Source organism: Musca vetustissima, unplaced genomic scaffold, assembly GCF_032173495.1.
Source record: "Musca vetustissima isolate MV318-11 ecotype Yass unplaced genomic scaffold, APGP_CSIRO_Mvet_v1 utg255537, whole genome shotgun sequence".
NCBI lineage: Eukaryota > Metazoa > Arthropoda > Insecta > Diptera > Muscidae > Musca > Musca vetustissima.
In genome coordinates, this window is record NW_026874176.1 from 1 (window position 1) to 15,958 (window position 15,958).

The 15,958-nt window shown below is 36.2% G+C and overlaps 1 protein-coding gene across 1 annotated transcript; it reads left to right on the top strand.

The window, feature by feature from the left end:
- Nucleotides 1-364: 364 nt before the first annotated feature.
- On the top strand, nt 365-6,017 carry LOC133331263 (sodium- and chloride-dependent neutral and basic amino acid transporter B(0+)-like; the record flags this gene model as incomplete). The annotated part of the gene is made up of 2 exons (XM_061539667.1): nt 365-746; nt 5,739-6,017. Coding segments are annotated over 2 exons (661 nt in total), but the record flags the coding sequence as incomplete, so codon positions are not given.
- Nucleotides 6,018-15,958: the final 9,941 nt, after the last annotated feature.

Here is a 15,958-nt window from a genome sequence, read left to right on the forward strand (position 1 = left end):
GGTCTATCCTCACAAATTACTTCGTGTGTGCCAAAATATGCACACACGAATGTCTTTCATTATTTTCCACAAATTACCCCATTAATCAACATCCATTAAAATAAAAATTAATTTACCTGTTCAAAAGTTCTGAATGAAAAATCAAATTATTTTTCGCTCAACTTCCTCATAATATTCAACACCCACATCTATTTTTATCGACCATTCAATATTTTCGTTCTTTTTTGGGTTGTTTATTATTTTGATTAGACCAAGCGGAAATTTTCAAATAATTTGTTTTGATTTTGGATTTCATTCAAATTGACTGCAATCATGCTGATGCCGATGATGATTTGTTTTCTTTTGTTTTCGCATTTCGTTGCAGGAAAATGAAGATCGTTTCTCTTCCATTGAATTGCCTCCGGGCCAAAAAATGCCATACAATAATGCACCTGCCCCAATACCGGCACCACCCACACCTAAACCTGCCAAAGTGGATAAACAAACGGTGGCGTCTAAAGGACAGCCTGCAGCAGCAGCAACGCCAGCCGCTACCATAACATCAGTTCCGACAGTAGCAACACTACGAGATGTCGACTCACATGCTGCCCTGCTCACGTTGGATGTTACAGCCCAGAGTGAGACCAATGAACCGGAAAGAGGCAATTGGACGGGACGATTTGATTTTTTGCTATCGTTATTGGGCTATTCTGTCGGTCTGGGTAATGTTTGGCGTTTTCCATATCTGTGCTATAATAATGGAGGAGGTAAGTACGTGTGCAGGAGTTTTGATGTGTTGCGATATACAAATATTAGACTTAATTGGTTGTAGTTTTCTTAATTATTGGAATAAGAATGTCATAATAAAAAATTGGGACATATATTGTATCTTAATTTCTACGAAATATGATTTTTTTTCATGTGCATATATAGGGACTTTGGTGTCCCGTTTACCTTAAATCCGACGAAAATATATATGGGAGCTATATCTAAACCTTAACCGATTTTCACGAAACTTAGCATACATCATTCTGGACCTAATTCAGTACCCTAAGCCAAATTTCGTGTAAATCGAAAGATATATAGGTACTTTGGTGCCCCGTTTACCTTAAGTCGGACGAAAATATATATGGGAGCTATATCTAAACCTTAACCGATTTTCACGAAACTTAGCACACTTCATTCTGGACATAATTCAGTACGCTATGCCAAATTTCGTGCAAATCGAAAGATATATAGGTACTTTGGTGCCTATATCGGACGAAAATATATATGGGAGCTATATCTAAATCTGAACCGATTTTCACCAATTTCAATAGGGTTCGTCCTTGGGCCCAATAAGTGAGTTGTGCCAAATTTCATTCAAATCGGATCATAAATGTGACCTGTACTTTGTTTACAATTTAACATCTACAGACAGAGGGACAGACGGACGGACGGACATGCATAAATCGACTCAGAAAGTGATTCTATGCATATTCTCAAAAGGAACCATGTGTCTATCTCGTTTCCTTTTGCCTGTTACAAACATATGCACAAAGACATAATATCCTGTACCACAGTGTGGTGAAGGGTATAACCAGTGAGCGGAGCAGTATAGTCGGACGGGGCCGACCATACAATACCCTGCACAACTACCACGGAACTCTAACTTTCTGCGGATTTTTAATGCGAGTCTGAGCAATATTGCGTGATATTTGCACGTTCTTGCCCGATAAGGTCAATAGCACCTCTTCCGTACACTGACATATTTTCCGAATATTACTAATATTCAGTACAGCCCTTTTAATTACTTGTCCCTTCACCGTGTGTTGTGATGTTCGGCTTATAATTGTGGCCTGTAGAGTGACTCCACAGAAACACAAAAAATTATGTTTTCGGTCCACTTCATCACAATATTATTATCTGAACATCACCGAAAATTGTAGGTGTTATCCTTGACCATAACTGGAACCTCATGGATCATTTTATAGCGATCAGCGCTATATTTCCGCCTTCTAGTGTTGTAAAGGGTTACTAAATTATTTCCGAATACATAAGCACCTGTAAATATTTAAGTGTAACTCCCACATCTGTGTACATACGACCATATAATTGGTATCGATTTAAAGTTCAACCACTGCTCTTGTATATACCAACAACTTTTCGGGTCTATGTCCTTCAGGTGTAAATCTTTACGCTATTCTTTGGCCCAATCTCCTTCTCTATGGAAAAATTCGCGATGTTTGGGTCATAATTGTGGCCTCTGGAGCGACCAGAAAAACCGAAAAAATTAAGTATTTGGTCCATTTCATCCCCTAGATATTAACCGATTTTTATCAAAAACAATAGGGGTCTTCATTGGCCAGAACCCATCCTACATGCAAAGTTTCGTGAAGATTGGTCCATAACTGTAGCCTGAATCGTGTTTACAAATTATAATGGACAGACGGACGGACGGACACACATGTCTAGATCGACTCAGCTAGTCGAGTTATAACGATCGGTACACTTAAAGGTGTATCTAGGACCAATATTTCGCGGCTTTACAAACTCTTGGGGTGCACAATCTGACATAATTTGCATATCGTAATATTTTTCCCAAATTTAGTACAAGTTCGAAGGTTGGGAACATCGGTCCATATCGTATGGTACCTTCCCTACAAAAAATTTTAGTGGGGAAAGTATGGCATTGTTCACCAAGAGGTAAGGCAGGGAAGACTATAGTTTCGGATCTCGTCACTGATCCTCATCCCTTTGTTTTTTATTGCGAATATTCTCCCCAGAAGCTATTAATAGCTTCTTTACAAAAAATCCTTTTATACCCAAATGTCTCTTGTAACAAAGCGAAGTACTTCGCGAACCAACGAAATAAACTGTATGAGAATTTCGCTAGTGCCTTACTTTGAGGTTACCAAAGCATTTGTAAACAATACCATACTTTCCCACTGCGATTCAGCCTGACTATTTTGCAAAAACAAAATACAAATAGTATCCCAAATAACCCGCCAACACTACTGAATTTTTGATATTTATAAATTTGATCAAGCAACATTGGTTAATTCCGGCCAATACCTTCAAAACATCGAAACCGATATTGTGAATTTGTTTGTTGGAAGATTCGGAGATTTTTTGGGTCAAATTATATGGGTGCTTCCCGGAATCTTGGGCCAATGTTGACGATTTTTTACTCGATGATAACTCAAAATATAGAGTTATAGCCATATTTTGTGAGGTACCATTATATGGGGATTAACCTGAAACATGGACCAAAATATTTGGTTGGGGGAATAGAAATCCATTTTTTTCGGCAGATGGCTGTACTGATAGATTTCTCGTAAAGTATCGATCAAACAATTTCAGGTTTATGCTCTTTAGTTTTTGCTGTTGTTTCATTCAGGGTTCATTCATACAGGGTGTTAAAAATGGAAATGAACAAAGAGAAAATTCGGTACATTTTACAGTTTTTCCTTAACAAAGGCGAAAATGCAATCCAATCGGCTAAAATTGTGAATGGTGTTTATGGTTCCGATACTGTAACAGCCAATTATGTGCAATTTTGGTTTCGTAGATTCCGTTCAGGAGTTTTTGATGTTGAAGATGTAGAAAATGTCGATAAAATCGGAGAAATGATCGATGTTGACTGGCATGTTAAGAGTGGTAACATTGTCCATGAGCTAAAAATCGACCATAAAACTGTTTACAATTCACAAGAAATTGTTAATGCATCCGCCCGACATACAGTTCGCTATTATCATTTTTTTTTCTTGCTATGCAAAATTTCTTTAATGATAAAAATTGAGCATTGTGAAAATCGACTACTGGAGTTTTTTGCAAATAGAGATCAGGACTTCTATGAGAGAGGCATTTTGAAGTTACCTTTAAAATGTCAACAAATCATACAACACCAGTTAGGAAAGTCGGACGGGGCCGACTATATGATACCCTTCACCACTGTGGGTATATTCAACAGATGAATCCTAACATACGTCGAATTTTTGAAGGACCATTAACATGAAAATGGATCCATAAACATATCATTCTGCAACCTATACTATATTTTTCATTTGGTCAGATACAGGGTTGATTCAATCAAGGTTATATCTACTTCAGTACGCTGTGCCAAATTTTTTGTCAATCGGCCTACCTTGGGGTCTTTGGTGAAAATATATATGGGAGCAATATCTAATTCTGGACCGATTTTCAGGAAACTTAACCCACATCATTCTAGACCTAATTCAGTACGCTGTGCCAAATTTCGTGCAAATCGAAAGATATATAGGGACTTTGCTACACCATTTACATAAAATCGGACGAAAATATATATGGGAGCTATATATAAATCTGGACCGATTTTCAGGAAACTTAACATACATAATTCTAGACCTAATTCAGTACGCTGTGCCAAATTTCGCGCAAATCGAAAGATATATAGGGACTTTGGTACACTATTTACCTTAAATCGGACAAAAATGTATCTGGACCGATTTTCAGGAAACTTAACACACATCATTCTAAACCTAATTCAGCACGCTGTGCCAAATTTCGTGCAAATCGAAAGATATATAGGGACTTTGGTACACCATTTACATAAAATCGGTCTAAAATATATATGGGAGCTATATCTCAATCTGGACCGATTTTCAGGAAACTTAACACACATCATTCTAGACCTAATTCATTACGCTATGTCAAATTTCGTGCAAATCGAAATATATATAGGGACTTTCGTACACTATTTACCATAAATCGGACGAAAATATATTTTTCCCAATTTCAATAGGGTTCGTCCTTGGGCCAATTAAGTGACCTGTGCCAAATTTCATCCAAATCGGATCAGAAATGCGGCCTGTACTTTGTTAACAAAAATACATGGACGGACGGACAGACGGACATGCATAAATCGACTCAGAAAGTGATTCTATGCATATTCTTAAAAGGAACCATGAGTCTATCTCGATTATTTTTGCCTGTTACAAACATAGGCACATAGACATAATACCCTGTACCACAGTGTGGTGAAGGGTATAAAAACCGAGCATATTTGGCCCAAATCGGACATTCCGAAGCATGTTAAATAAAGTCCTATAGTTCATATAAAAAATATTGGATTCTTGTTTCCCAAACCTAATATATAGTAATCCTCGTACTATAATTATGAAATTAATTATTTGGTATATCCGGCAAATAATACATATATATACACAATGTATATCCCAAAAATTGTGTATTATTTGGTTAAAATTGTACTTGACGAGGTCGAATAATCTACTCAAATTTTTGAAAGTTAAAAAAAATACGATAGAAGAGCCTAAACTTAATTTTTTTTCCAGTGGCACAAAAGACTTTTTTGGCAAGGGACATGGCCTAAATTACATTTAACATTTATTTAACATAATTTAATGTCAGTGTTCCTTTAGACATTTTCGCCACGATTTTAAGCTATTAGATGATTGATTTGTTATTTTATAAGAAAAGTATTTCAAATTTTAATACTCAATGCACAAACGTGTCAACTCCATTAGGCCACAAAACATATGAGCTCTGAATATTAAAAAAATAGACCATGAATCATTGGAATGATTGATAGGACATTTTTTAGCTGCCTCTTTGATTGATAACTCCTTTTGGGCAAAAAATAACTCATTTTTCTTTATAATTTCATTGGCCGTTGATGATTTAAATTTTGTAAAAAAAAAATGTTGATTATTATGTGATTTTCATGTCTTCTAATCGTTCATTATTTGTATTCATTCCTTTTTATGTACTTTCTTTTCCAGGCGCCTTTCTTATACCCTTCACCATTATGTTAATTATTGCCGGCCTTCCGCTCATGTTCATGGAATTGTCATTCGGTCAGTATGCCGCCCTGGGACCGGTGGCTATCTATCAACGATTTTGCCCGCTGCTTTGTGGTTTGGGTACGGGCATGATTATTGTATCGGCCATTGTTATGTTGTACTATAATCTAATTATTGCCTGGACTATATTCTATATGTTTGCATCGTTTCGCACCAAGTTGCCGTGGCAGAATTGTGAACCCGAATGGAGTACAGAGAGTAAGTAAACTGAAAAAGATATATATTTTTCCAATTTTAATTTTGTTAAAAGGAGATGTGGGTGGGGTAGAATAAGTGGTACATAAATGGTTTGGGGCGATTGGAGAACAAAAACCACTTACCTTCGTAGAAGAAAACGAAAAAATAACCTTTCGAAGGTAACCACAAATTTTTAATGGTTTTGTTTTTCAATATTTAATCATGTCTGCCGATTGCTGGGGACAATACGGAAATGAAAAAAAAAAATGGAAAATCTAATGGCCTCTAAAGCACAGGGAGTGTAATGTAATGGTTTACGGATAAGGCTTTAAAAAATTGTCTTTAGAAAAATTAAATTTTATATTGTTTTGGGGAACGATGGAGGAAGTTTTGATGTCATTGATGTGTGTAGGTGAATATTTTCCAACATCCTGAAACTGAAGCGCTCTTCTTTAGCTTTTCACACAATAATCGCATTTTAAATGGACATGATTTTAAGAAAATTATCTTTACCAAATATTTTTATAGACACTTTAAAACTTTCATTTTTGGGAGGTCACTCTCCCACACCATTGATTATTTATGCCTCCTTCCATCCTGGAAACCGCCACTTGTAGTGGAAGTTTTTTTGTTGTTGTTTTGATTTTGTTGTTTTTCATTCTTTTGTGGTTTATGTGGTGTCCAAGTACAATTTGTGGCTTTTATTCCCATAATGGAAAAACAAAAAATCTGAAGGAAATGATTTGTGTGTGTTTGTATCTTTTTTTTAGCATTTCAATTTGACTAATATTGATACACATTAAAGTGAGTACAAAACAAATAACCTCCATGACTTCAAAAATAACAATAAAATTTATAAAAGTTCATGAAATGTCATCAATATCTAGACAGGCAATGTCCAATGTAATAAAGTTGTCTCGAAATTTTTGGGCGGGGTGTGGGACGGAAATGGAATTGTCCAATTTCAAAGTTTATTGATATATACATAATTTTTTTTATTTTTATATTTATGTAGGTATGTCTTTATTCAATCTATTCAATCATTGACTTTTTATGATACCGCTACCTGGTATGAAGAATATGCGCCTTAAACATATCAATCCATTAAAATCTCATTTTATGTTTAGTCGTATTTACGATTTTATGTGAAACGAAAAAGGGTATTGGTGTTAGGGGGAATATAAAAAAATATGTAACATAAATATTTTTTTAAATGTTGTTTTTATATTTGTCATAAAATATTTTTTAAAAAAGTTTGGTAGAAGGGTTTTACAACTTTCCTCATTTCAATAAATGTTTAATATAGTTTAAATGATGCTGAAATACAATGTGTATGTTTTGATTACAAGGGGGATGGGGTACATGAATAGATTATCCTTTTAAGGTAACATATTCAATTAATTCCAATTATAGGAGGACTGTTTAGTGGTAAGGTTGAGGGTACACAAACAATGTTTACACTTTCTGTTTCGTATTGTCTCCATATTATAGTAGCGTGTATAATTTGATCATACTACTTTAATAATGTGAATGACATCGTATACGTGTTGGCAACACTTATATGTACCGATGTTCCTCAAACGATGTAAATAAATCTTTTTTTAAAAAAATTAACACATTGTGGAAGATATAATGAACTGATATGTCCCATATTCAGGCCTAATCTTGGATTAATGAACGGATATTTCTATATACCCTTATTAGTAGTAAGACTGAGGGTATAGCAACTATAAAACAATTTTCACATTTTCTGTTTCTTATAGTCTCAATATTATAATAGAGTTTATAATTTGATCAAAACCCTTTAACATTATATCCAATTCGACAATAAATTATGATGTTTTCCAGAAAATTAGGACGTAAGCATGGCCGAATCCACTGAATCTACGACAAATTCTCACCATCTAATTATTCTCAATTCTCACCATCGAATTATTCTTCTTAGGTACTATTTTTAGTACACTTTGTGCTGTCATGGAACATCTATGGGCCTTACAGAAAATCTCTAATTTAATCTTTAAATTTAAATCCTACCAATGAAACGCCACACCAACATTACCACAGATTTTCCCCCTACATACCGAAAAAAAATTCTTAAAATATATCGCCCTCTCGAAAATTTTACTTATTATCAAAATCACTACTGTCAGTAACTGCCAACGCAGCTGCCTGTTTTCCTTCCGTCCCTTCATTGTCCCTACCAAACATAATTTAATATAAAATTGTTGAACATTATTCAATGGAATGGCAGCAACGCCTTATGGCCTTTGTTGGAAATATTTTATTTTTTCAACTGAAAGGGAGGAGCAATTAACAACAGCACAGAAGAGTATGACCCAATTAATTCATATGTTAAAACCACTTTAAAAAAATAATTGCTGTGGCAAATGTGGTAAGCGTCTATGATGGATGAGAGATCGAGGCAATGACAATAGGCCTGCACATACAAACACATATATTGGAGAGGCAGAATAAGTATGTAGTGGATGAGGTTGATGATAATGGCAAGGCCATAAACAACAAGTTGTAGAAGGAAGGGGAGGAGAAGTACACGAATCTGAAAAATTGTTTGGGGAATGTATATTTAATTTTTGAAGACATTTAAATATGTTACAAGGATGTCATATGACACGCACGTGTAGGTAAAAATAAAATTAAAACATACGATATGAAATGTAGCTAACATTTGGGGGTGGAGGAGGGTTGGTAAGGAGGGTTTTGTTGTTGCTGTTGTGGTTGTAATGAAATTATTTAGAAACAAATAGAATATCATTATGAACAATTATGTGAGAATGTACACGTTAAATGCTATTGTCAGCAGACAATTTCAGATAATTTCATCAGTTCTTAGTATTCTAATCAAAAACAGATGAAACAATTGAAACATGTTTTTCAGTGGGACAAAGAGAACGACATTGAAAAGCTTAGAACGTTTGGGCGTATTAGTGTTGTCGTTATGTATACGCTCCACAGACACATATGAAGTACCAATAAAAGACGGTATAAACTGAAATATTAGGTGTATGGTGTTTAAAGGATACCTACGATGTTCTTTGAAACGGTAGCAACTAAAATATGAAATGACAGGCCAAATATTGATATTGTACAGTTTAGTGAACTGTACGTAAATTTGGAATCAGGTAGTCAAATGAAAATAGTTGTTTTCTAAGATTTCTATTTGTAATGTAGATTATAAAATAGGTTATTTATGACTCTCAGGCATTGCGTGTGTGCAGGTCTCAAGTGGAACGTCAATAGTGCGTTGGCAACCGCGCGTTAATGGGTCACAACATAAGAATGCATTTTACAGCATTTCTTGACTGTGTGTATTTTTGGGTGATCGCAAATAAAGACGATAAATGTGTCCTAACTCAAATCTATTTACACATTCGATGTATGTATTTGATGTGCATTGTAGTTCTATGTATTAATATATAGGTTTAGAGTTAAGAAGATATTTTAAATAAAATGAGTTCAGCTCGATCCACGGAATCGTCAACACCGTGCGTTTCTTTTTTCTCTAATTTATCTCATCACATCTCGTGATGAGTTTAGGAGTTGGCTCATCAGATATTTTGTAAATAAATTGACATCATTAACAACCCGCTTTGCTTAAAAGACATATCGAACGATTTTGTAAGCACACAATTTCGGTTCATTCCAATTCTTAGTATTTTAATCAAAAAACAAATGAAACAATTGAAACACATATTTTAGTAGTATAAAGGGAATGATATTGAAAGGTGCAGAACTTGTGGGCGTATTTAGTACCAATAAAAGACAATATAAACTGAAATATTATGTGTAAGTCGTTTAAACGGATATCTATTGCTTACTCAGACCATAGTATCATCTATTCACCTCCGGATTTCAAAGCTGATGTGTTGTTTCTGGCAATACCGAGGTATATAAAATCGTTTATTACCTCGAAGCTACATTTTACTGGACGTCTTGTGCGTTGATACTATCAGCTTGGTCTTTTTGCCATTTACTGTCAGTCCCACTTTGGCAGACTCCTTCCCAATTCGTTCAAAGGTGGCTGTTATCGCTCGCAATGTTCGTCCCATTATGTCGATGTCGTCGGCGTAGACGAGTAACATATGTAGTTTGGTGTACAGAGTCCCATTTCTGTTCACATTTAAATCTCGTATGAACTATTCCAGCAGGATATCACACGACAAAATCTTACCTTCTCTGAATCCTCATTAGGTTTTGAAGGGCTCCGGGAGATCCTTTCCGACTTTAACTGCTATTAAGTTTGCAGGAATCCCAAACGCAGACATGCCTTTAAACATCTCTGAACGAATAGGTCTGAGGAAGACATATCGAAAGATTTTGTCAGCACACAATTTCGGTTAATTTCAATTCTTATTATTTTAATCAAAAAACAAATAAAACAATCGAAACATATATTTTAGTAGTATAAAGGGAATGATATTGAAAAATGCAGAACTTGTGGGCGTATTTAGTACCAATAAAAGACAATATAAACTGAAATATTATGTGTAAGTCGTTTAAACGGATATCTATGATGTTCGCTGAAAAGGTAGCCACTAAAATGTAAAATAAATCACAAATTTCGAAGCGACTGCTGTAGATTATGAGGCTTTGACGGCCCAAATATGCATATTTTGTAGAGAAATTGACGCATACAACATTAACAACATGCTTCTTTAAAATTTGAAACGAAAGATTTTGAGTGAGCGGAGTAGTGTAGTGGGACGAGGCCGACCATATGGTACCCTATGCAACTACCACTGTCGTCTAAGTTTCCGCGGATCTATATTCCGAGCCAGGGCAATATTTCGTGATATTTGCACTCTCTTGACCGATTCTAGGTCAACAGCTACACTTTCTAACCCTGGCATATTTTCCAAATCTTGCTTTCCAGGGGCGAATATTTACGCCATAAAATAGAAATTTGGTGACTTTAGGTTTTTAGGTTTAGGTTGATTTGACCCTCGGAATGTTCACCGATAATCATCTATACACAAGTTCAAAGTATTTGATCTACAGAATATCAGCCGAGCTTAACCCTTTCAGTTTCAAAAAAATTTTTTGTCGGAATAAAAATCTAAAATTTTGTACTTAAAATCATATAAAGGCATAGAGTTTAGAAGAAAAAGCAATTTTCATTTTAACCCTCGGACAGTTTCGTTTGTTTTTCAGCAAAAACAAAAACACCAATGTTAACGGTACATAGGATAACCGAAAAATAGCAAAGAAAGAGGGAATTTTTAAATGTCGAATATATTCGACAAAAACACTGAAAGGGTTAAAAAGGATTTCCAAGCGCGCCAGTCTTGTGCGCATTTCATCCAATTTGAAACACCATTTTTTCGAGATGTTGTCTTCTACTTGATCTTTCCATCGGATTTGTGGCCTCCCCTTTCTGCGTGAGCCATCACTAGGTTCGCCTTTTGAGCTGGGGCATCCATTCTCACAACAAGGCCAAGCAAACGTAGTCGCTGCAGCTAGATACCCCTGTCTATGTCGATGTCGGAGAATAGACGGTATAGCTCATGGTTCATTCGACGGCGATCGACCCCTAGATCTTCTGGAGAATTTTTCTCTCAAACACTCCAAGTGTTGCCTCATCCGCATGAGCAAGTATCCATGCTTCAGATCCATACAACAGCACGGGTAATATCATCGTCTTGTAGAGTGTGAGTTTGATCTGGCGAGTTACTTGCTTTTGAGTTGCTTACTCAGACCATAGTATCATCTATTCACCTTCGGATTTCAAAGCTGATGTTATTAGTTTTGTTTCATTACCTCGAAGCTGTAGTTTACTGGACATCTTGCGCGTTGATACCATCAGCTTGGTCTTTTCGCCATTTACAGCCAGTCCCACTTTGCAGACTCCTTCCCAATTCCTTCAAAGGTGGCTCGCAATGTTCGACCCATTATGTCGATGTCGTCGACGTAGGCGAGTAAGATATGCTGTTTGTTGTACAGAGTACCATTTTTGTTCACATTTAAATCTCGTATGAACTATTCCAGCAGGATGTCACACGACAATTTCTCTCTCTGGTCTGAATCCTTATTCGGTTTTGAAGTTCTCCGGGAGGCCCTTTCCGACTTTAACTGCTGACCCTGTGCCGCTCAAAGTTATCCTGCATAGCCGTATTAAGTTTGCAGGAATCCCAAACGCAGACATGCGTTTAAACATCTCTGAACGGATAGGGCCGAGGAATGAGGCTTTATAGTCGACGTTTAGGTGGAATGTGTCCATGTGAAAATCTGGTCAATGGCGGGTTTGCCAGGACTGAAGCCACATTGGTATGGTCCAATAATATCAGTTGTTCACCCAGCACGCTGGATACCACTTTATATGCGATAGGGAAGAGATTTATTCCTCTATAGTTGGCACATATCGCCTTGTCTCCATTTTTGCTCACGGAACACAGGATGCTAAGGTTCCAATCATTGGGCATGCATTCCTCTAGCCAAATTGTACTAATCAGCAGGTGCATGCTCCTGACCTGTATCTGACCCCTGGTCATGAATATTCGCCTGGTAATCCATTGACATCTGCTGCTTTATTATTCTTCAATCGATTAAGTGCAACTTTGACGTCATATTGGCTAGATAGTATACACTCTATACCGTCATCTCTTATTGGTTCTGGGGCATCTTCTTCACTGCCACTATATGATGCCAGAGGCTTTTCAAAACTCACCATCCAGATCCTCAACACGCTATCTGTATCTGTCACCAGGTTTCCTTCTTCATCTCTACAGGAGGATGTGCCTGTACCAAAGCCTTCGGTTTGGTGTGTTACTCTTTTGTACAATTTCCGAACTTCATTCTGACTCCTGTACATCTCGATTTGCTTACACTAACGTTTTTCTTCTGCTTTCTTCTTTTTTTGAAAATACGTTTCTCCTCTTTCCTTTTCCCCAATAATTCTCCATCACATTACGTGTTGCTACTGTTGCCCCATACACTGCGTTTTTCGCCTCAGTACCATTACGACACTTCTGATCGTGCCACGGGTTTCTTGTATGTGGTCTTTGTGGTCTTTGGTTGTTACTTTTAGTGCAGTTTGTAGGTTGTCCACTTCTTTACCATTGTGCTTCTGTATTATTATCGGGAGAAATGGAGCTTTTGTCAAGCAGGTGGGTAAATTGAGCGGAGTAGGCTTCAGCTATCTGTTGTGTTTGCAGCTTTTCGACGTAGAGTTTCAGTGTTACATTAGATCGCACCTTTGCTGCTACATTAAGACGGGTTCGAACCTTGGCTGCCACATGTTAATGGTCCGAATCAATATGCGATGTTCTGCATATAATAATGACTAGAAAATCCTGCAAAAATATAGTTTTCAGTTCATTGCACTACCAAAATAGCATTTCGTCGTCCTTGAACATAGTGAGAGTAATAGAAATATAAAACAATACCATAACACATAGTCGCATTTAAATATTTACGTATAACTCCCATATTTGAGTACATACAACAACAATTTAAAGGTCAACAATTCCTCTTGGATATACTATCTACATTATTCACACAAAAGCCTGTGTCTATTTGACCCGCTATATATTGACCGATCTTCATCAAAACAGTCATGTTTATTCTATGATCAGACCCTTTTCGTTATTTAAAATTTCATTTGATGTTCGGGTCATAATTGAGGCCTCTAGAGCAACAAGAAACCAGTAAGGAAAGTAGTAAAGTCGGACGGGGCCGACTATACCAATATGGGCATATTAAACAGATGCATCCTAACAGACCTTGGACCATTATTATGACAGTGGATGAACTAAAATATGTGATCTTTATCTAAATGTTGACCGACTTAGGTCCATCCATATACATGCCATTCGTTTGTTACAATGAGACAAAAGTATGTAAATCGATTTCAAAAAATATCAATCGGACATTCGTTGGATTTTGTCTGTAATCCTACAAAACACAACGACGTTATTCTATGCAAAATTTCGAGCAAATCGAAAGATATATAGGGACTTTGGTGGGTCATTTACATAAAATTTGACGAAACTATATATGGGAGCTGTATCTAAATCTGGACCGATTTTCACGAAACTTGGCACACATCATTCTAGGCTCAATTCAGTACCTTATACCAAATTTCGTGCAAATCGAAAGATATATAGGAACTTTGGTGCGCCATTGACATAAAATCGGACGAAACTGTATATGGAAGCTATATCTAAATCTGGACCGATGTTCACGAAACTTGGCACACATCATTCTAGACTCAATAAGTGAGCTGTGCAAAATTTCGTGCGAATCGAAAGTCATATAGGGACTTTAGTGCACCATTTAGATAAAATCGGACGAAACTATATATGGGAGCTATATCTAAATCTGTACCGATTTTCACGAAACTTGGCACACATCATTCTAGACTCAATAAGTGAGCTGTGCCAAATTTCGTGCAAATCGAATGTCATATAGGAACTTTGGTGCACCATTTACATTAAATCGGACGAAACTATATATGGGAACTATATATAAATCTGAACCGATTTTTCCCAATTTCAATAGGGTTCGTCCTTGGGCCAAATAAATGAGCTGTGCAAGATTTCATCCATTTCGGATTATAAATGCGACCTGTACTTTGTTTACAATTTAACACCAACAGACGGACGGACAGGCATAAATCGACTCAAAAAATGATTCTATGCAGTTTTTGGTGCATTTTATCCCCTAACTATTAACCGAACATTTTCTGATCCGACCGAACCACATGCATTTGGTGACGATTGAACCATAACTGTGTTGTGTTTAAAAAGAACGATGCTACCATTGAAGGGATAAAAATCGCATCGAAATAGGGACAGAAGAATATCGCAATAATGTACAAATGGATTTTAATAATAATGTGACTGCGGTCGTATTCGTGTTGACAGCATTCATACGCACTGATACTCATTACACAAAATAAATCAAATTTTAATGGGCAGTTCAGGGATAACTACAACTTCAAAGCATGTTAGAAAGAAAACTAGCATACCTATATACTTCGGAGGAGGTTTTGTGGAGATATTTCTCATGGAAAATATGAAAAGAACTCTTATGCCCTCTAGAAAGCAAGTAAAGTTAGAAAATCGTATAAATTATGTAATATTTTTTATGTGAACTATTTCTAACATTTTTATAATGTAAATGATCCCAAATTTCATAATAATCTCTTATACCTACACGAAAATGTTAGCTTCAAGGACAAAGATTAAAAACTGCAAACTTGAATATCTTATGATTATATGCGCAAACAAAAAAATACTATTACACCTTCTTGAAACGGCCTTAACAACGCCCTATCTTTTACCTTTTCATAGCAATGTGACTTCGAAATAAAACAATTTATATAAATTTAGTTTCGTTCGTTATAAGGACATTTCAAAAAGAAGTAAAAGGAATTATTTTATGCGTTGGCTGTCTACTTTCAACATTCAACAAAATGTGAAAAAAGGTGGAACCAAAACACTAAAATGGGCGGTTTAACAGTCACGACACAGTCAATGGAAGTTAAGCTTAGAGACAATTTCTTTTTATAATAAAATGTGTGAGTGAGCTCGCTGCAGTAACTGCTAACCGAGCGGAAAAAAAATCACCCATTCCATTTTATTCCTCCAACTCAACCACAAGCCACTTTTACTACCAGCATGCTGTGTGTGAACGAATCACAAAAAAACAAATATAAATTTCACGGTAGAAAAAACTACCTCCTCTTGTTCTTCATGCTAAGAATGCCATAAATCTTCTATGAAAATATTAACGTCGTCATAGTCATACTTTGTCGTCGTCTTCGTCGTCGCTGTTGTGACCATCATGCAGACAGCACACACACACACAAACACATATACATATTTTCTTAACTTTTTCTTAGATCTCTGCTAGTGAAAGTTTTGCTGCGTAAGTGTTTTGTAGGTATTTCGATAAGTTGTTTTTTTTTTGTTCCAACGTTTAAGGCGTATTCACGTAGGCTTGTG